Below are 20,173 nucleotides of genomic sequence, written 5' to 3'. Positions count from 1 at the left end.
AACTCCTGCAAGGAAAAGTACTCTGAAGAAAAACTCTTCGGAGGCAAAGCACAGGAACCGTTCTAAACGTGTTCTGTGCCCACGCTGACAGGTGATGCGGTGCCAGACGCAGTGCCCATCCCCGCGCGCCGCTGTGAAGAAGCCGGCTTCCCGTCGGCCAGGTGCGCACCCCGGCGGCTGCGGGACGCGCCGGACGCCGCTCGCTTCCCGCACGTCGCTTGCTCTCGGACCGCGCGCGGCGAGGGGCCGCCCTCGGGCACGAGCAGCGCGGCCCCGCCGCCTTCCCCGCTCCCCGCCCGGCCCCTTTGTTCCGCCCGGCCCCGGCCGCGACCCCTCCCTGCCCGCCCGCCCGGGGGCGGTGCCGGGGTCGGGCCGAGGATCGGAGCGGCGGGCGCGGCGCTCGGCCCCTGAGCTCGGGGCCGTCGGCGGCATGTGGCGGGGGCTGCCGGCGCTGGCCCTGGCCGCGCTGCTTCTGCTGGGGCGGGCGCCGGCGGGGCGGGCGGCGGCCTGCGAGCCGGTGCGCATCCCGCTGTGCAAGCCGCTGCCCTGGAACATGACCAAGATGCCGAACCACCTGCACCACAGCACGCAGGCCAACGCCGTGCTGGCCATGGAGCAGTTCGAGGGGCTGCTGGGCACCAACTGCAGCCCGGACCTGCTCTTCTTCCTCTGCGCCATGTACGCGCCCATCTGCACCATCGACTTCCAGCACGAGCCCATCAAGCCCTGCAAGTCCGTCTGCGAGCGCGCCCGCGCCGGCTGCGAGCCCGTCCTCATCCGCTACCGCCACGCGTGGCCCGAGAGCCTGGCCTGCGATGAGCTGCCTCTCTACGACCGCGGCGTCTGCATCTCCCCCGAGGCCATCGTCACCGCCGAGGGCGCCGGTGAGTGCGCGCCGTCGGGCCGGGGCCGCCCGCACAAAGCCCGGCTCCCTGCCGCTTCTCTCTCTTCTCCTTTTCTCTCCTCTCCGGCGTCCCGTCCCGTCCTGGGCTGGCCCCGAGGTGACGCTCTCCCGCGGGGTGGAGGCGGCGGGTGCTCTCCGTGCCTTGTGCTCGGGTCCCTGCCCTGCCGGGGGCTGCGGCAGTTGGCGGTGCCGGTGAGCTGCCCCGCAGAAATGCTAACTTGCGGTAGCGGCGGAACTGGAAGTTAAGAGCGGGGCGGTGGGTGGTTGTCACGAGCGAGATTTGACCCGTACGAAACGGAGCGCCCCGGTGATGTTCGGAGCCGGGCAGCCCCACTTCTGTCTGTAGTTGAGCCGAGTCTGCTCCTGTGAGCCCGCGCTGCCCTCTCCAACTCTCGAGCGCTTGGTGCCGTGCCCTGGTACCTCCGACTGCCGCTAGTTATTGTCTCTGGCCGCTCTCCTCTCACCTGTCCTTCCCCCCACGCGCCGTCTCGCTGTTGTGCTGGGGATACCTTGCTGCAGCCTTGCAAGGGCTGCCGACCCGCTGGGCTCTTCAACACCAAGCGCCTTTCTTGACGGCGTTAAGGTGCTTTCAGAACTGCCTTAAAAATGGACCCAGACTGAGTGAGGCTTGGCAAGCCCGCAGCAATTCGAAAGCAATCGCGTTCAAATCTGGAGGGAGGAAGTTTGGCTAAAATTGCCCCTGAGTTACCTATTTCTGAGGACCTCAGCAGTACAATGACCTCTTTGAGGGATTCCAGTGCCGGATCCATGAACACTCTCTTTCAGTGAATGAGAACCTGATGACATTCTCATTTCTGGGCTGAAAATGTTGAACCGGTGCATTATGTACCGGACTGAAAGAATCCTTCTTGAGGGAATGAAAATGCTCCTTTAGAGAGCAGAAGGAAGGATCCCTGTTTGAGGAAGAGGTAAGGTGAACACTTCCAAATTCAGTTCTCCAAATGAAGCATCGCAGCCAAGCTGAAGACACGCAGAGCAAGCTGCTCAGCGGCCTGCCTGCAGATTGCTGCTCTTGCTTGATCTCTGAGCTCTCTCAGACCTTATGCTGTTGGTGAACAACACGTAATAGAGCAGGCAGAACTATAAGCTCCTTTGAAATGGGCTTTTCTTGTAGGAGGTGCTTTTATTATTTAGAAGTCAAATCTTGATTTTTCAGTTTTCCAATGGAGTGTGCTACCTGCAGAGTAAGGCTCCTTGATCATTTTCTGTTCTCTCAAGGTCTCTGTGTTTTTGCTGGTGAGGACTGAAGTGTCTGCCTGATCCCTTTGGTAAGATGGCAGCCTGAAGGGCAGCACGCTCAGAGGACTGCTGTGGTTGGAACAGGGGCAGAGGCAAGGAAGCTCCATTCCCATTCCTCTTCTAATACCAGTCTTTGATGAGCTCAATGCTCCTCTGACCTTCGTGGGCTACGCATCCTGTGTGAGCATCTCCTGGGACTTCTTTTCATATGCAGCCCCAGTTGAAGGGGGCCTGTTCAGAGGCTTCCTCTTAGCAGGACTTGGGGAGGTATTTGTGTCTTTCTCCTGATGTTGCTTCGAGGCTGCTTATTTGTTGAAGATAAGAAATAGGCGCTGTTATGTCCATGATAGAGAAGGCTGCTAAGGATAGTGTAAGTGCTTTGTTTAGGGCTCAGTTAGAGGAGAGCTGTGCAGCCAGAATTAAGACGCAGTGGATTGTGCTTGTCTCCAAACCCGAGCAGGGCTGCTACACCTTGCTGCTGACCTGCAGGTCTGAGGGCCCTTGGGTATGGGGATCACCCTCAAGCCAGAATTCCATGGGAAATGTACGTCTTTAATTTTGCACCCAATAAGTAACCAAAGTGACCATGTTAATTGCTGGTGCTCAGATGCACACGCGTGTAGGCTTCTGTGCTCGCTCTGTTTATGTCTCAAGCCATGTGTGTTCATCTCCATTTTTGAAGAGGAAACTGGGTACTGCCCATACCAGAGGATGGATCCATTGGAATTTCTGGCTCTGCAGATGTCAAGATCACAATAACGTGTGGACATGGTTGAAAAAAAAAACTCCAGGAAAAACTCTGTATCTTGTTGCACCAAAAGGCGTGGGAGTGACTTTGCAGACCTGGATGTTTCCTCTAGAAGTTTTGAGTTGTGCCTTGGTAAAGACAGTCACATCTCACCTTACCTTATTTTCTTAAATGTTGTGTTACTTCTAAGCAGCAATATTCACTCTCTGATTTAATTAGTATCCTCTGTAGGTAATCCAGATGTGTCAGGTTACCTGGCTGCATGTACGTGGAGCTCAGGGCTCGCGCATCTGGCTCCCTAGGAGCTGGTGGGAGTCCTGCTCCTGTCACAAGGAGGTGTGTGGCCATTTTAAGTGCTTCTGGATTTCAGTATTAGACAAAGTGGCCTCTCTGCTGCACCAAACCACCTGCTCTTGCCCTGCACGTACCTTATCCCTTTGGCCCAGAATAGGAGTTGAAAGTTGGCATAAAAATGGCTTGAAGGCATATCAGACTGTTAGTGAGATGTTGGAGAAAAGGAGAACATCAAAAACACATTCAGTAAGTGTCAGAACCATTCTGAGTGATTATCGTGGATTAGAATTCTGACTCCTTTTAGAAATATAATCCCTTAAACATTAAAGAAAATGAAATATGATTTAATTGATGGAGACGCATTCTTAGATCTGAAATGAAGCCATGGTTTCTTGATGTAGGCCAAATATTCCACATCTGCTGTGTGCCCAGATGAAGTTGTTGTTACCCAGTGCTTGAATACTGTACACTTAAAAGCCCAATGACTGTTTCCCTGGCTCATTTTTCACATGTTGTTAGCTTTCTGAATCGGTGGTTTCCAAACTCAAGATCCAGCTTGCTCTGACTCTTGCTTTGCATATCTCTGCTCATGCAAAGCACACAGAAGAGTTAGGAGGAGTAGTCAAGGCAGTGCAGAGGATGAGCAATTCTGCCCATCTTAAAGTTGAGATTTGTTATAGTTGCTTGCCCAAAACTTGGAGGCAGTCTCAATTCTTAAAGAACAAAACAATTGCAAAATGAAACCTTGAAAAAGACCGCATTAATGCTAATACCATTGGTCACTTTTATTACATTTTTACTTCTGTTTGTTTGCCTTTGGAGACCCGAGTTCCCCAGGATGGCTTTTTTTGTTTGTTTTCTTTGTGTGTTCGGATAAGATACTTAAGATGGATGCACAAAATCAAGTTTGACTGAATTGCTGCCTTTTCCCAAAGCTCTCATCCAAATCTGTGGTCTAATTGTTGTTTTGTGCACTTACTATGCAAGCAGCTTTTTTTATCTTTGTTAACTTTTTTTTTTTTTTCTAATAGCATCTTCTGAAAAAATATTCATTAAAATAACTTATTAGAAGAATCAGTTTGGACTTTTTGCCCTCAATCTTAACCAAAATTGAATAAGAAGCCTTTGAGTTGGAGCTCTGGATAATATTTCCTTTTTGGCAATCCCGCTAATCATCTCTGACAGTTATTTCTTTCAAAGGATTGTTTTGCGTAGACAAAACTTGGCAAAGAGGTCCTCTCAGGAGAGAAGTAGAACAATAGGAAGTCAGCTGCTTATTTTTGAAACTAGCTTAATTTTTTTCCTTTTTTTTGCTGCCTGGAGGTCTAAGCAGCGTGTGGATAAGCTTGATGGAGAGGTCCTGTTCTGTGGGACGGTTGGGGTCAGAGGCTGGCACATCATGGTTCCTCATGCCTATCTAAGCTGGTGGCTGCTGGTAGGGCTGGCCATGACAACATTCCCTGCCCCTTCCCTGCTAGATGGGAAGGGACCAGGTGGTATGAGCCTTATCCAGTTGTTGGCCACAAAAGAAGGACTGGGACGTTGGAAGCCTTTTCCGAGACATGTCGTACAGTGGTGAAAAGTCTCCAGTTGCTTCTGTAAGCCTACACTTCTCTCTCTCAATAGAAACTGCTTCTCTCTTAACGTGAGCTAGTGCCCTGAGAAAGATGAACATCACCTTAATATCAAAACTTGCCTGTCCCAAGACCTCAAAAGTAAGATTAATCATGATTCTATGGTTCTGTGAAGTGACACAGTGGCATCTGTTTGCTCCTCCATCATTCATCAGCACGCACCTGCACGAACAACAAATGCAGACCACACTAAGCTGCACACCTCAGCCTGAACTCAGAGAAATTGCACTAGTGGATATGAATAGCTTCTCTGCACATGGCTGAATTGTCACATACCCAGAACACCTGCCTTGGGGGTTAGATGACAGTCCCAGCAAATGAAGGCCTGCAGAATTAGGAAGTGGGTTGAGGATGAAGTTCACTGGAATTGGTTTTGTAAAGAAAAAGGAAAAAAGTGACAAGAAGTGGAAGAGAACATCTGGTGGAAAACAGTTGGGTTTGGTGTTTTGTTTGCATTAGCAGGTTTATGTCACTCATGTTGAGTGTTTACCATCCTTGTTGCACTGGTGTTAGTTTTGAGAATGGTTCTTCAGCCAGTACAAACGAGTCTTATACTGGTGAGTGCAGCTGGTGATGTGTGGAGCTCTCTATTTACAGAACCTGTGATTCATCAATAGGCCCTGCTCTTAAAATGTTCTTCACCTATGCAAAGTATCATCCTGGGCTGAACTGTAATACCAAGATTGGTGTATCCAAGATCCCATTAGGGTACAAGAAAGACTGTGATTGTACGATACCAGCTTTGACATCTGGAAAAGGTGAAGAAACCTTTGGCCATGTTCGCTTAAAGAAGGGGATTTTATTTATGGCCTATTTATTTTCCCATTTTATTTGTCCTTCTAATAAAGTATGCTACCTCTCTTCCTCATCTTGTTTCTCTCGTGTTTGTTTTTTTTCTTAAGTTGTGCAAGACTGCATGCATTACCATACACATTTTTTGTTATCAGATATATTTATAAACCCATAAACTACGTGATTTAATAAAAAAATGGATTTGAATTATGCATTTTACTAATGTGAGGCACATTCCACATACAAATGAGTTTGAAAGCAGTTCTTTGGAAGTCTGGCACAGTGCCTTTTTTTTTCCCTTCCATTCTTTATCTGCCCTTCAAAGTAAACATGCTGAGGGATAGGGGAAGGTCTGAAACATTGGTTTGGCATTTCTTTCAATGATACGATTGTGGTTGGTTTGATTTCCTCAGTAACCAAAAAAACAAACCAAAAGTAATTTCTCCTTCATCATCTAATTAAATGCAAACTCTATGTGTGTAATTTTTAAATGCTGCAAATTCATGCCATAAATTTCCACCCTTGTCCTAAACCTGCCCGTCTCTGCACCACTGGAAGCAGGCTATTTAATGTGGTTCAGCATGTAACATTGTGTGCCGTATTTGGGTGAAGCTCAGCTAAGAGTTGATGACAACTCTAGCAGAAACAGGCTGGCCTCTGGAATTGTACGGTCTGCTTTTTCATTGAGTTTTAATATGTTAAATATCAGAGAAAGATAAAATATTGTATGTATATGTGTGGAAATAACGCAGTACTAAAAATGCTAACATTTCTTTACGTGTTTTACGAATCCATGGCAGATTTCCCAATGGATTCTAATAATGGCAACTGTAGAGGCACCAGCATTGGTGAGTACATTTTTCTAAAACTATATAATAAGCTGTACAAGCACATTCTCTGAATTCTTAATAAAGAGCAGTACTTATTGATAGATAGATATTCTGTCCTATCTTGAGATCCTTTAGATTGTGCTTTTGATTTGTGCCTATATCTGTTATGGGAAGGTGGGATTTGGGGCTGGGAAGACTGTGTGCTTCTGACCAAATCAACCGTACAACTCAAGTCAAGGGGGCTGTGCTGATTTTCGTACAAGTTTCGTCTTCAACAGTGAGAATGATAATTAGATAGGTCTTCCTCCCTACTACCAAAATTGTCATTTTCTCTCCTGTGCATTCAGTTGTTTTTCCATGCAGAACTGAAAATGCAGAGAGGAGAATAATACTGTGGTTGTTGGCAGACTTTTACTAGCATACCAGTGTGAGTTTTGATTTAACTGAGAAATGCTTACTGAGACGATGAGAAAGAAAATCCCAGGTCTGTAAACTGCGAAGCAACACAGTTGGGATTGTATGCACCAAAATGTGTTTCTGTGTACTTATAAATAGCACTGCTGTAAGCTGCAAGGAAAGCAGAAGTGAAGTTGCAGGTGTTCACAGTCACGTGCTGCGGGAGTGAAAAAAAGTTGGACACGTAATGTTGTGTTATTTGTTTTAGCCGAAGGAGGCTAGATTCAAGCAGACTGAGGTTCAGTACAAAAGGAACATTATTTCACTTCATAGCAAGTTGGTGAGTACACCAGCTCTCTCAGACATTGGGGGTAAAAACATGGAAGATTGTGGTTCCTCGTGGCTCTCACATGTTGAAATTAAATTCCAACTCCTCTGCAGATAGTGGCAAAATTTGCAGTAACCAGAGGAAATGGAGGCTGAGGCCTCACGAGGCTGTTTTTATTCCAGCAAGTCCCCTGCTGTTTTTACCTTACTGGTTGGTTTGGTTTTCACTGAACAGAGTGAAATCTTTTGAGTGTTGCCGCTATTCACAGGCAGCACAAATGAAATCAAGTCCCAGTTTGGTAGCTAACATTATAGAAAGGTGATTTTGTTGCTTAAGTGAGCCAATGACTGTAGGTTTTCTTGCACTTTATTACCATTCCTTTGGAATATTTTTCTTCTCCAGATGCATTGACCAGCTACAGTACATGCTGATGTCCAGTTAGTTTATATAAGCACCTAAATATGTTAGAGCAATGTAGCATTAGATTCCAAGTTTTGCTAACTTCAGCATTGATCTCCTATCACCTTATATTGAAAATAATAAATCTATCTTCAGAACTGCTTGCCCTCAGGGATGTGGAATTGAAAAACTGCATCCAAAAGAGAACGAGGACGAACAGAAAAAGTGCTGATGAAGAGGAAGGGCAATAACTTTATCGCTAGCCTTTTACTGTTGGAACAGAGTTTGTGGTTCAGTGCACCACACCCATTTCAGCTGCCTTTTCTGTCTCTTGGAAGTTAGCTAGATTTTTGTATGCTCCACGAGATGCTATTCAGGCCACTTAGAAGACTTTCCAGACTTCTTTATCCTCAACTCAAAATGGAAGCATCTGCCAGGCTTGAGCATTTGCAATCTGCACGCACAAGTATTTGAGATGACATGTTTGTAGGTAGCGATTATAGCAGAAAACTTTTTTTCCCCTGTAGGTATTTTGGTATTTACAGGGAGAAGTTTCCCATGGTATAGATGTCGACCGTACGTTGGCATTATGTTGACATGTTTTAAAAAAGAGTATTTAATAGCAAAGTCAGCTGAGATCTCAGTCCTAGTTGTGTGAGCCTCTGCTGTCTGTCTTGGTGCTTAGGCCCTAATGGAGTTGTGGTCCCTGAGCTTTTCCAGCATCTTTGGAGGAGACAGGCAGGTCAAATGGGACTTCCCCTTAGGATCAAGAGACAGTGAATTTTTACAGCATAGTTTTCTTGCAGCCAACTTTTGTGGATGTTCCCCCTTGCTGGGGAAAGCTCAGAAACATGCATCAAAGAACATTATATCTTCTAATACTTGCATCGTGTTCCCTTTGAAAGTCACCGTAACAGGTGATGAGAAAGATGTGTTGCTTGTCCCTCTGTGTCTGGCTTTAGAACTGACCTTGGCAAGTGCCCTTCTGCCATGTTCTGTATTCCTAAGTAGTGATTAGAAATAATGCATCATTTTGTAAAGTTCTTTAGTATATAGATTAGGAAAGCTAGAAGGTACCCTTCATCAGGGATGTGTGCAGGTCTATCCATTAGTTCTAGAACAAGTAATAAAAGATACTCCTCAATCTTTATTTTTTTTTTTAAATAGGGAAATATGAGACTATACATTTTTGTCCTTTAATTTAGACTATTTTTTTTCTACTTGTATCACAGGGCAAGGAATCGTAGAGCAGGAGAATGTTGAAGTGTCAAACTTGTTGAATGTGAGTGCCAAGATGCCTGCATGAGTGTGGGTCAGAGCAGCACGTCTTTTATGGCGTGTTTCAAGGCAGCTTATAAAATGGGCCATAATTTGGTCTAAAGTATGCATGAGCTCCCACAGGCAGAAGGGAAGCCAAAAATCACTTCCCTTCTCAACCTTTATTATTTTAACACAGTCCCATACAAAAGCCTAAGTCTGTAGGATACTATATATAGGTTCCTGAGGACATGTTTGAAATTCAAGGAAACAATATCCTCTTCTTTTGAGATGTTCTCCTTTTTCCCGTATTTTTTTTTTAAATTTTCAACTACCAAAATCGTTGCAGTCCAAAGTAAATAATAATTTTGAGAAGTGTATAACCATCTTTTTATTTAATGCAGAAATCTTAAAATAGAAGTTATTTCCCAAACTCTTCACAGTGGATTTAACTAAATCGCTGGCTATATGCATCATTATTTTAGAACAGTGATGCACAGAAATAGGCTGTGTTAAGTCTTCTTCCACTTAAACACTGAGTGAAAAGCAGCCAGCAGGCAAGACTGGATATTTAGGACACCGAGTATGAATGAGGACACCTAAGTTGTAGTCACAGCTCACCTACTCTTCTCTGAATTAGCTTTTACTTCCAGTGGTAGATCAGAAAAGATGACCACATGCTCATGATACTGGGACCTGTGGTTGGAGAGGGGTGAGGTGGTGGTCTTGGGGGGAAGTTACCAGTCCACTGAGTCTGACCGAGTCCACCAAGCTCTAATTGTACGCTAGTTGAAAAGAAGTGGATATTTGCATTAGAGTAATTGGCTGTGAAAAATGGTTAGTGTTAATGAGAGTATGGGTCTGAGGCTTCAGCATTAGCCCTCCTGAGGCACTAATGAAAACGTTGTTACATGCAGTACTATTTCTAGCTGTCTGGAAGCCACACCACTGCATGTGCTGCTCTTCAGCACTCATTTGTGTTGTGTTTTGAAGGTCATCCTGCTGGAAGGGCTAATAATTTCCCTACTTTAATTATACCTAGGATTCTGGATCACAAACCCAAGCAATAGCTGGCCTAGCTTTGTTGTTAGGTGTGTTCGAAGCACAGGCTTCAGTTGTACTCAGGGCTGATGACACATGGTGTAGATAGATCAGAAAGCCAATCATGGCAGCCTCTTTGCATTATTCTTTCCAAATTAGAGAGCAAGTATGCTGGTGGAACCATGGTGGGATCTAGGCGACATTGCCAAGCAACTGTCGAGCTTTCCTCCTTAGAAAGTGCAGGCTGCAAGTGTCTGCTGAGTTTTATACTCAGTGAGGTGATTGTTGCCACAAATCAGAGGTTTTCAGCGCTGGCTCGACTGTATGCTGGTCAATAACTTCATTCGCTCTGACTCTTCCAGTTTTAAGTCCCACACTCTGTAATACGGACTCATGAGTAGCTCGTTGTTTTAGTTACACCTGTGCAGTCATTTGTTACTGAAGGAATTTTTAGTCCTCTATAATTTCTTAAGGGAGTAGTCAGCACTTGAGCACTGCCCCTCCTTCAAGTAAAATTAGCTGGGGAAATAATGTCTAGCTGAAAATTAGCTGAGAAAGTAATGTCTCTGTGGCAAAAGAGCCTGGCTTCTTCCCTTTTTCTGCTACGTGGCTTTTACCTTAAAGATGAAAGACAGTCCCAACGTAAGGTGGGTTTTCTGCAAACCCTGAATGACCACCCTGACCGGGCACCTAAGAAGGAGCACAGTGCTCCTTCTTATCCACAGCCTCTCCAACAGTGACATGAGACTTGAAAGTTGTGCACTGTTGTATTAATGACCTGTCTTGGATGTAGCCCTTTACCTACCAGTTAGATCAGCATTTTAGATGAAGCACTGTCTAAGCATGTGTGTGAAAAATGCTGCACTCTAATGGTTTGGAACAATACTTGCTAGATTGGCATCTTTGTCTTGTCATTGTACTGTTGGAAGAAAGAGATATTGTCTACTTTTTTGACTCATTTACTTTAAAATCAAGCACTTGCTTGAGGTGTCTTCTTTGGTTTGAAATAGTTCAGACCTTAACAGATTATCTAGTCCAACTGTCTGATCACATCAGGGCTAACTAAAAGTTAAAACGTATTAAAGAGGGCATTGTCCAAATGCCTCTTAGACATTGACAGGCATGGGATCATCCACTACCTCTCTAGGAAGGCTGATCCAGTGTTTGACGACCCTCGTGGGGAAAAAAGAATTCCCTAATATGTAGTATGAACTCTCATGGTGCAGGTTTGTGTTGTCTAGTCATAGAATTAGTAATGCAAATGCAAGTCTGCCAGTGGTTAATGTGCTCCAAGTAGTACCTTAACATTTCTATCTAGGTCAGTTCTTTGTTGAGTGTATAAGTTGGTCAACAGACCAGTCATGTCCGGTTCAAAGGCCATTTCCTCCTGGCTCTTTTAACTGATGGTGGCAGAGTCTAGAGCACGGTCAAAGGCAAAACACAGCAGTCAAGTGAAGCCCTCCAGCCTCCTAAACAGTAGCTCTTCTAAACCTCCTGCTAGATGCTGTGGAAATGGAGACTTAGGGGTGGCCTCGTGGTGGCCTACAGCTTCCTCATGAGTTGGAGTGGAGGGGCGGCGTTGATCTCTGCTCTCTGGTGACAACATCAGGACTCAAGGGAATGGCACTGAGCTACATCAAGGAAGTATCAGGCTGGATCTTAAGGAAAGATTCTGCTCCAGAGTGTGGTTGATATGGAACAGGCTCCCCAGTGCAGTGGTCACAGCCCTGGGTCAAGCTGCCAGAGTTCAAGGAACTCTTGGATAACTACATCAGACGTAGGGTTTGAATTTTGGGCAGTTCTGTCTGGAGCCAGAAATTGAACTCTTCTTTCCAACTCAGAATATTTTGATTCTATGATTCAAAGAATAAAGGTTGAAGTTCCATTTTTTTTCAAGGCCATACTAGGGGCATTCAGAGCAGAAAGCCATTTTTCTCTTGATCTCACCATCTTCTGACATACTTTAGGCATTGGTTGTATCTCTTAGGCATCTTCATGTGTAAAGTTTATTTTGTTGTATTTTTGTATTTTTGTGTTCTTTTTTTTTAAATAGAATTTCATCATGTCAGATTTTCTCCCAGAAAAATTTAAGATCTCAAAGAGAGTTTTATAACACCGTCCAGCAGAGGAGGCCAGTAATACCCTGTGTTGTTTAATGTTTAACTTCTCTACAATAAATAAGTAAATCCAGGGAAGGGAAATTCTTGTTTGGTGTGACTTTGGGGTTTTGGGGAGGTTGTCACTGAACATAGACTGTTTTGTTTCTAAATACAAGTTTCTGTTTTGTAGAACGCTGCAAATGCAAACCCATAAAAGCCACCCAGAAGACCTATCTACGCAACAATTACAACTATGGTAAGGACAGCTGCACGGCCAGCTCCCAGTCATTTTAGGAGGAGATCACTGTTTATAAGGCTACAGTCAGGACTGGGAAAAATGTCACAAAAATAGCCTATGGTTTCAATTACTGATGGTTAATCCAGTAGTCCTTATTACAGAAGATGTGGGCTGAAACTTTTCCAAATTCAAAGCTGAGCATGTTTATAGAAGGATAGAGGGGATTAGCCTAATATGTTAGTACAAGAGTGTCTTTGTTGACGTTGAGTGCTAGTTATTTCAGTGTCAGCATGGGCATTTGGGATTCCTGCACTTTTTTAGTGTGAAAAATCATTTGTCAAAAATGACACTGTAGACTTCTCTGCTTGGAATTCCTTTGGGATTTACAGCTCTGATAACATTCAGATTTCACAGAAAGCGATATTTTTGCTAATTTTCATGCCTAAAATCTCACCACGGCATCTAACAGTCATACTAGGCTTTTGTCCTCTTGTGCACTGAAGCCAGCAATGAACAACTTTTTGGCTTAGTTTGTTAGTACAACCTTTAAAAGTGCATAGTGTTCTTACTATGTCCTCTATTGTCCAAATGGCCCTGGTCTTCTAGCATATCAGGTCCACTCAGTTACTTTTTGTAGGATAGAAAAAATGAGGAATCCAAGGAGTTTGTTTTCTGTAATGGAAGGGATGCTATTTGCAAGCTGTGAATGGTGTGGTGTTCTTAGAACATGACCACTGGATTTGCTTTGCATTTTCATGCAATGTCAGTTCACTGGTCACTGTGAGAGACCCAAATATCTGTTGCCTTTGAAAGGCAACTTTTCCTCCTATGCAACTTATAGCAAAAAGCAAGAGTAAGGGAAGAAACAATTCAACAGGTCACCAGGTCAAGATCAGAAATATTTGTTGTTCATAAGGAACAGAGCAGATTGGTACTGGGTCAGTGGAGAGAGAGAATGAAAAAGGTAAGGGCCTGCTGCCCAATAGAGATAGCAGTGCAATAAGCTTGGATGCATATTCGTGTTTCATGGAAAGCTGAGAGTGACAATTTAAGTTCAGACATGTGTAGTGCGAGCAGCTGTAGCATGAGGCAGAAGGAGAACATACGAAGAATGAATTAAATGCATGAAGTGGGAAGGACAAAGAGGAGGGGATGCTAAAATTCAGTCCCAAATTTAACGGAACACCCTTACAGCTGATATGTAACTCCTGTTTGTGCCCAATTCTGTTTTGAAATATCCTGAGCTACCTGCAGCCTCTTGCTGGAGGGTGAAGTAGTGAAGAGGTGGGGCAGGGGAGTTACAAAGTCCAGCTGAGCTGCTGATTACAGACCATACAAAAGACTAATCCTGAAGGTCATCAAGAGTGGCCCAGGGGTGACCTGCATTATCTGCCGCTAACTATAGTTTTTGCTACTTCTTCCTAGTCATTCGGGCAAAAGTGAAGGAGGTGAAGACTAAATGTCATGACGTCACTGCAGTAGTGGAAGTAAAGGAGATTCTCAAATCTTCCCTGGTGAACATCCCAAAGGACACTGTAAACCTTTACACAAACTCTGGCTGCCTCTGTCCACCACTCAGTGCCAATGAGGAGTACATCATTATGGGCTACGAAGATGAGGAGCGGTCCAGGTAACTTGCAGCATTATTTTTGAGGCATTATTTGTTCCCCTGTCCATAGAAATTGCATAGTCACAAGCCAAGGCAAACTTTGTGTCACTCTGCGTGGGACTGTAATAGTATTCTTTACTTAAAGGGATTGCTGAGAGCCACAAAGCTTTGCAGGCACAGAGGGATGATTTTGGCATATATTGGGTTCTATAGGTCATACATGTTGGTAGAGTAACAGGTTATCTCCTTCTATAGGCTGCTCTTGGTTGAAGGCTCCATAGCTGAGAAATGGAAGGATCGACTTGGTAAAAAAGTAAAGGTAAGAAAATAGCTCACCAAAAGTCAACGACTGCATATACCGTGGAATGGCTGCTGAAGTTTACAAAATGAAGGAAAAAAACACATGCTGACTCGAGCTAATTAATAAGTATCAAAAATTAACATGGCCTGTTATATTACTCAGAAATACATGCCAAGTAGTATAAGTAGATAGCAGTCAAAATGCTCATCTCAGCAAAGCAGACCACAGAAGTGTTTTACCTCTGCAGGGAAATTGTGCCTTCTGCAACACATATGTGCTTCACTGGGATTGTAATGCTGATGAAAATAAGAGGGCTTTACAAGGGCTTTCCAGACTAAGTCCGAATTACACTTTTCAGATTTTAATATTCTTTAAAAGTAGTTAGCAAATTTTAAATATAGTTAACAATTTGCATGCGTGAATGGATATTCTGAATGTGTCTCTCTTGCTTAGGTGTGGAAGGTGCATGATAAGGAAGTCTTGCATTTTACATGTAGTAGCCAACTGGATGCAGTGAGCTCAAATGGAAACAATATATGAAAGTTTTCTCGAATGTTTTCTAATTTTAGTTTATTCTAATGCCTTCCGTGTTCTTGAAGGACTGCCTTTTAGTGCTTTGATGCACAGCAGAGTATTGGCTATTTTGACAGTGCTAGGAGTGTCATTTTACCCAGATTTCTCTTAGACTAAACCAATTTCTTAACCGTTGTCTTGACACAGTGGTTGTCCTTGTGCAAACCAGTCTCTTCTGCTGAATGCTTTCTCCAACAGTTTTAATGGTGACTGGCAGAAAAATATTGTTCTCATAACAAATACAGGATTCTCTGTGTAAATATGGTACATCCACGGCGATTACATGAGTGAAAAGATATGGGGATCTTATTCCAAGCTGTTGTTTGAATTGGCAGAACTTTCTGAAATCCAGTGCCATGGAATAAACACCAGGTTGCTGCTGCAGGCTGATCTGTGCTCAGTCCCAGTTCGGGGGTGGCAGGGTGATATATGATTTCTTTCTTGGGAGCTCACATATTTTCTAGCTTCTTGCACAGCTGGGATTGCCTTCTATCAAGCACTGGTTTCAGTCCAATGCAGTTGTTTTTCTGTCCAGTACTGGCTTCAATATGCAGAGCATTTTTGTGGTAGCTCTAGTGCCTCAGCACTGAATAGGTTCATAGATAATTAAAAAAAAAGAAGCATTACCTAAACTCAATTTTATTTTCTTTCCCCTAATCACGTGATGCTTGTTCATTCTTGCTGTACTCTCATTTCTTATAGCTATTGATACATAGTGGGTGTGGATAAAGATTTTGAAGGTCTTTGTGTCACTCTGTCAATGACTTCTGAAACAGTAGTAGTGCTTGCATCAGGAAACTAGTTGAATAAATGAAAGTATAAGGTATAAAGGGCAAGAAATTGCTGATTAGGAATTTGTGGCATTTACGACTTGATAACATCACGCAGTGTTATGTTAGTGTGGGGCAGAAGCTGATGACGATGTTGCTCACAGTTGGAGAAGCCTAATGAGGGCACTTCTCATCCCAGTCTCCGTTTTCGTAAGGCGTCATCGCTTTTTCCAGTTACATTTATTATGTCTTTTTGTACAGCAGTTGCTATTGCCTGGAAATGTAAAAGATAATAAATAAATAATAAAAAAAAGTACTTGATTTTTTTTCCCTGGCTTCCCCTAGCAACTGCACAGGTGGCTTCGTTTACATTTGCTTTTCAGATGCCGCTGAAGACACTGTACTGTGCTTTGCCATCAGCTCCTTCATTCACAGAACTTAGTAACCCAGGCCAGGAAATGGATGCTCCTCTCTGTTGGAAATAATAATTCTTAGTAACCTCGCATTCCTCCACTGGGGCCCAACACAGGGTATTGTGGTGGCAACAGCAGTGGCTTTTGTTGTTGTTTGTACAGCCACACAGTTACCATATTTATTTTAATAATAACATTTATTACGTATAAACACTAACTTCTTCTGTCATCTTTTTGTGATTCCTCTGCCTCTCGACATGCAGCGCTGGGATCAAAAGCTCCGCCACCTCGGCAAGGGGAAAGGAGAGCCGGGACAAAGTGATGCGGCGCTGAAGACTGGGAAGCCCAGCAATCCCCGGCAAGCTCGCAGCTAGATGTGAAATGCCCTACGCCAAAATTCAGTGGACTATCTATCAAGACTTCACTGTTGGAGCAGCAAAGGAGAAATTGCACTATTGCACGTTATATTCTATTGTTTACTACAAAATAATGTTTTAGCTTATATTAGTTTTTATCCTCCTTCTTGTTTTCTACCTTTTTTTTTGTTTGTTTGTTTTTGGATGTGTGCGAGCTCTGGAAATGATATATTTTTTTGTGTTACTAAGAACTGTAGAAAACTGCCCTTATGAGGTGCGGAAAGATCAGCACATGCTGAAGTTGCCATTTTAACTCCTTAATCTTCTTAAGGGGAGTTCCGGTGAAGCAGGAGATGCAGTGCAGCCCATCATTAATGACCACACCGGCTTCCTTGGCTCGGTTGATCTGATCACAGCCTTGGTTGTTGTTTGCAGAAACTCCTTACCAGGCTGGAGTTTAAGTGCATAAATTGTTATTTGAAAATATAATAGGCGTATACAAACACAGGTTAGAGTCACATGGCATTCTAGAAAAATAATGAAAAGAGCTTTTTTTTAATTCTCTGGTCCTTGCAGGAAACCTTCTGTAATTCTGCCACTGCAGAACTTAATTTATCATACATTTCTTCTCTTATAATGGCAGTTTCTTCTTTTTTTTTTTTCCTTTCTTTCTGCTGAGTTGTACGAATAGACTGACTTACCAGGCCTGCTTCTCAGTACAGGTCTGCACTTTATCATTTTGGTTTCGTGGTGTTACTCTTCAATCAGTGCCTATACAAGCAAGTGTTCAATACTCAGTAAAATATGTCCAATAAAAAAAAATTGTACTTGCCAATATGGACCTTAGCTGACATTTGAACCAACATGATATTTTTATATTGCTGTTCAAAATATAAAACCCCAAATCCCTTCTGTTTTGTGCTTTTATAAAATTCTTTGCAGATAGTAATAACATGTTTGAAATTAAACACTCTGCTCTTCTGTTTTTCTTTTCTCTTTTGCTTGAAAAAAATTCAAGTGATGTAAATAAAATAACAGTTCTCTCCACTGTAATATACAGAGGGGAAACCACTCTGCCCAAGATGGCTGATGGGTTTTCAACTGTGAGTATTTTCCATAGCCACTTGTTTTCCTAGCTCATCTAAATGCATTTGGGGCTGCCTCTTGTTAACAAAGCAGTGCTGCAGTTGTTAGGTTGGAAATGTGCTGATAACAAGTAAATTCAGAAATATCTGGGAATATTTATTTCATTTTAAGATTTCATTTAAAAAGAAAAGGTCCTGGGGAAGTTTTCCATCAAGCGGGATACCAAGCAAGTTGAAAGATAGACCTGCTTCCTGCAAAACTCAAAATCTGCAGGGGTTGATTTTTTGGTGGTGGTGGTGGGTTTTGTTTGGTTTGGAGTTTTTTTTTGCAGTTCGCAGTGGGATATTAAGTCTTCAGCTGGTTTTTGTGCTCAGAGTATTGCACAGGCTGACTCGGAAACTGCAGAAGGGCTTTCAAGGGAAAAGCTGAATTTAAACAAACAAAAAAATCATCTGGATACCTTGCTCTGGTGTATTTGGGACATTGTAGTTCTTTCTCATCTACTTTCTTGGTTGGTTCCTGGCTTTTCCAGGCATACTGTCAGCAAGCAGGTGTCTGCCTGTGGTGGGTCACAGCAGATACATCGGGATGAACATTAGTACTGCAGCGCAAACAGACTTGAGGAGTGAGTATACAGCAAGTCCTATAAGCTCATTGCCAGTGTTATCAATCATATTTACTTATTGGGCTTTGGACTTCTTGCCTCCCAAATGAACTGCCTGCTATTCGCTGCTTTAAAAAGAATTGTTGGACAAAATGTGAAGAAAACTACAGTTCTGAGTAATTCTAATTCCTGTTGTGCTCCTATCTCCATACTCAGAGCATCCTGAAGAAAGCTAAGAAGTTTGTAGTTCTGCAGCCTGCTTCATTCTCAATTAGAGACTAATCTAATCTATCATGTCATTTATATTCTGCAGTGTGAAAATGTTTTTGGTTTTTTCCTCAAATTGCACTGAGCTTTTCCTTGTGCTGCCCCTATCATCACTTCAGAGCTTCACCTGAAGAAAGTCAGTCCCTGCTAAGAGATAGCATTTAACTCAAATTGTTCATGAAGGTCCTCCTACCCATCTAGGATCTGCTCCGTTTTTCTCTGGGAGACACTCGTGCTTCATCTTTTAATCATCCTAGATGGGTCAATGGGAAAATAAGGCTTTCTAGGGACAAAGAGAGGAGGAAAGCAGTAGCTCCATTCATTGAGTAGAGAGCTGGTTTCTGGTCAGCTTCAAATCCTTAATGTTTTAGGCTAGGCTTGAACTCGTGCCCAGTCTTTGTGTAATCAACAACATGATGACAGGGAAGTGGGACAGCTGTATTTAATGCCATTAACTTCTGCTGTTGTGCGTTTCCAGCAAGGACAGTGGGGCACAGTGACATCCTATGAAGGTGAGTGAAGGTGGTAGCTCTCTGCACCACACCTGTGAGGACATTTGGTTACCTCTTGCTCCTGTTCAGCTAGGAGTGCGGCTGAGAGGTAAGAGCAGCCTTGTTCATCGCTTTTGTGCCCGTCACAGCATGTTTTTGCTGGTGAGTCCCTTTAAATGGCCATCCATGTGCTGGAGAGAAAGCTATTTTTCCTTTTTCTTAAGCACTTCTGTAGCAGTATAGAGACAGCATCTATCTCCTTTATCTGAAGTGAAATGGCTTCAAGAGTCATCATCAATCTATTGTGAAAATCTTTGTATCTATGGAAAGACCCGAAGCGTTTAGTTGTTTCATTTGAAAATACATGGACTTTCTTTTTCAGAAGGTTTTTGGAGGCAGCACTAAAATTGCGTAAGAGGAGTGCAAACACAAAAGCATGTGTGACAGCCAGCTTATTGGCTGTGTATAATGTGGTTATTTTACTGGGTGATGCACATACCTATGCATGCACATGTGACCAAGTGTCATGGGATGTATAGAACGACTGATTGAAACCATGCCTTTCCCACATCTGGGTTATATTATTCCAGAGAGCAAATATGCAGCCTGAAATCCCTGTGGATAATTAGCCTGATGTGTTGCTTATCAGAAGGCACCCTTTCCTGCCACAGCTCAGCAGATGAGAAGAGGGGAGTATTAAAGACCGAAGCTACTTGTGAGCCATGTCTAGTTTCTCACAGGGGTTCACTTGTGGTGTTAATAGATGTGCACAGAAGGAGCTGGCATGTTAGAAATAGTATAAAATGACAAACCTTCATTTCAGCCTGATTATTTTTATCTGTAATTCCTTCTATTAAAGCCAAGAGTAAGCAGAGTCTATATGGTGAGAACAACTTCCATGTTTATGTGAATGAGAGTAGCATGGTTCATTTTTACAGCTTTGCAGAGAAAGAGTTCCAGGAGGAGTAGGAAGAATAAAGGTCTCTTGTTCTCAGAAAGTCTGTTCTGAGAAAAATGCCAAATCAGGATCCTTGGGCTATGTGTTGGGGAGGTTCAAGTGGAAAGAGAAAATGTCAGTGTATTTAAAGTGAGGGTAAGATATGAAAGAGTGTGACTGCAAAATGTGACTCAACTAGAATAAGGTGGTGGTTGTTTTTTTTAAGATTTGGGTGCATCGAGCATGAGAAAAAATAGTGGTTGAGTTGTAATATTAATGATGGGATGAAATATGGCTACACCAAGCTAAACTCTGAGTGAATGTATGGCCAGCTGGGAAGTAGCTGACTGCAAAGGACCACAGCCTGGGGGATGCCAGTGTGATCAGCAACTTAAACTAACATGCAGGGTTAATCAATATCCTGAACTTTGTGGTATGAGTAGATAGGCAAATTAGTGAGATAGTAAGCAGGAATGAACAAATTAACATTATATGCAGGGGAGCTAATACAGCTGGGATGCTTAAATACAGCTTTGCAGAACAGAT

At 43.4% G+C, this 20,173-nt stretch overlaps 1 protein-coding gene across 1 annotated transcript; it reads left to right on the top strand.

The window, feature by feature from the left end:
• The first annotated feature begins 336 nt into the window (after window positions 1-336).
• FRZB (frizzled related protein) lies at window positions 337-17,210 on the top strand. The gene is made up of 6 exons (XM_065751297.1): window positions 337-884; window positions 6,433-6,480; window positions 12,173-12,238; window positions 13,646-13,850; window positions 14,085-14,148; window positions 16,150-17,210. Exons 1-6 carry the CDS (start codon window positions 431-433, stop codon window positions 16,258-16,260), a joined length of 948 nt encoding a protein of 315 aa, XP_065607369.1. The 5' UTR covers window positions 337-430; the 3' UTR covers window positions 16,261-17,210.
• Window positions 17,211-20,173: the final 2,963 nt, after the last annotated feature.

This window comes from Cyrtonyx montezumae, unplaced genomic scaffold (genome assembly GCF_038088225.1).
Source record: "Cyrtonyx montezumae isolate F1298 unplaced genomic scaffold, pur_monq_1.0 scaffold_7, whole genome shotgun sequence".
NCBI classification, from domain to species: Eukaryota; Metazoa; Chordata; class Aves; order Galliformes; family Odontophoridae; genus Cyrtonyx; species Cyrtonyx montezumae.
This window is presented reverse-complemented; position numbering and strand designations above follow the sequence as displayed.

What these genes read in the sequence shown, in the direction of transcription:
- FRZB (XM_065751297.1), top strand. Translation starts at nt 431, where the DNA reads ATGTGGCGGGGGCTGCCGGCGCTGGCCCTGGCCGCGCTGCTTCTGCTG. An exon ending in GAAGATGAGGAGCGGTCCAG is followed by an intron (nt 13,851 to 14,084) that starts GTAACTTGCAGC and finishes CTCCTTCTATAG; the next exon opens with GCTGCTCTTGGTTGAAGGCT. An exon ending in GACTTGGTAAAAAAGTAAAG is followed by an intron (nt 14,149 to 16,149) that starts GTAAGAAAATAG and finishes CTCGACATGCAG; the next exon opens with CGCTGGGATCAAAAGCTCCG.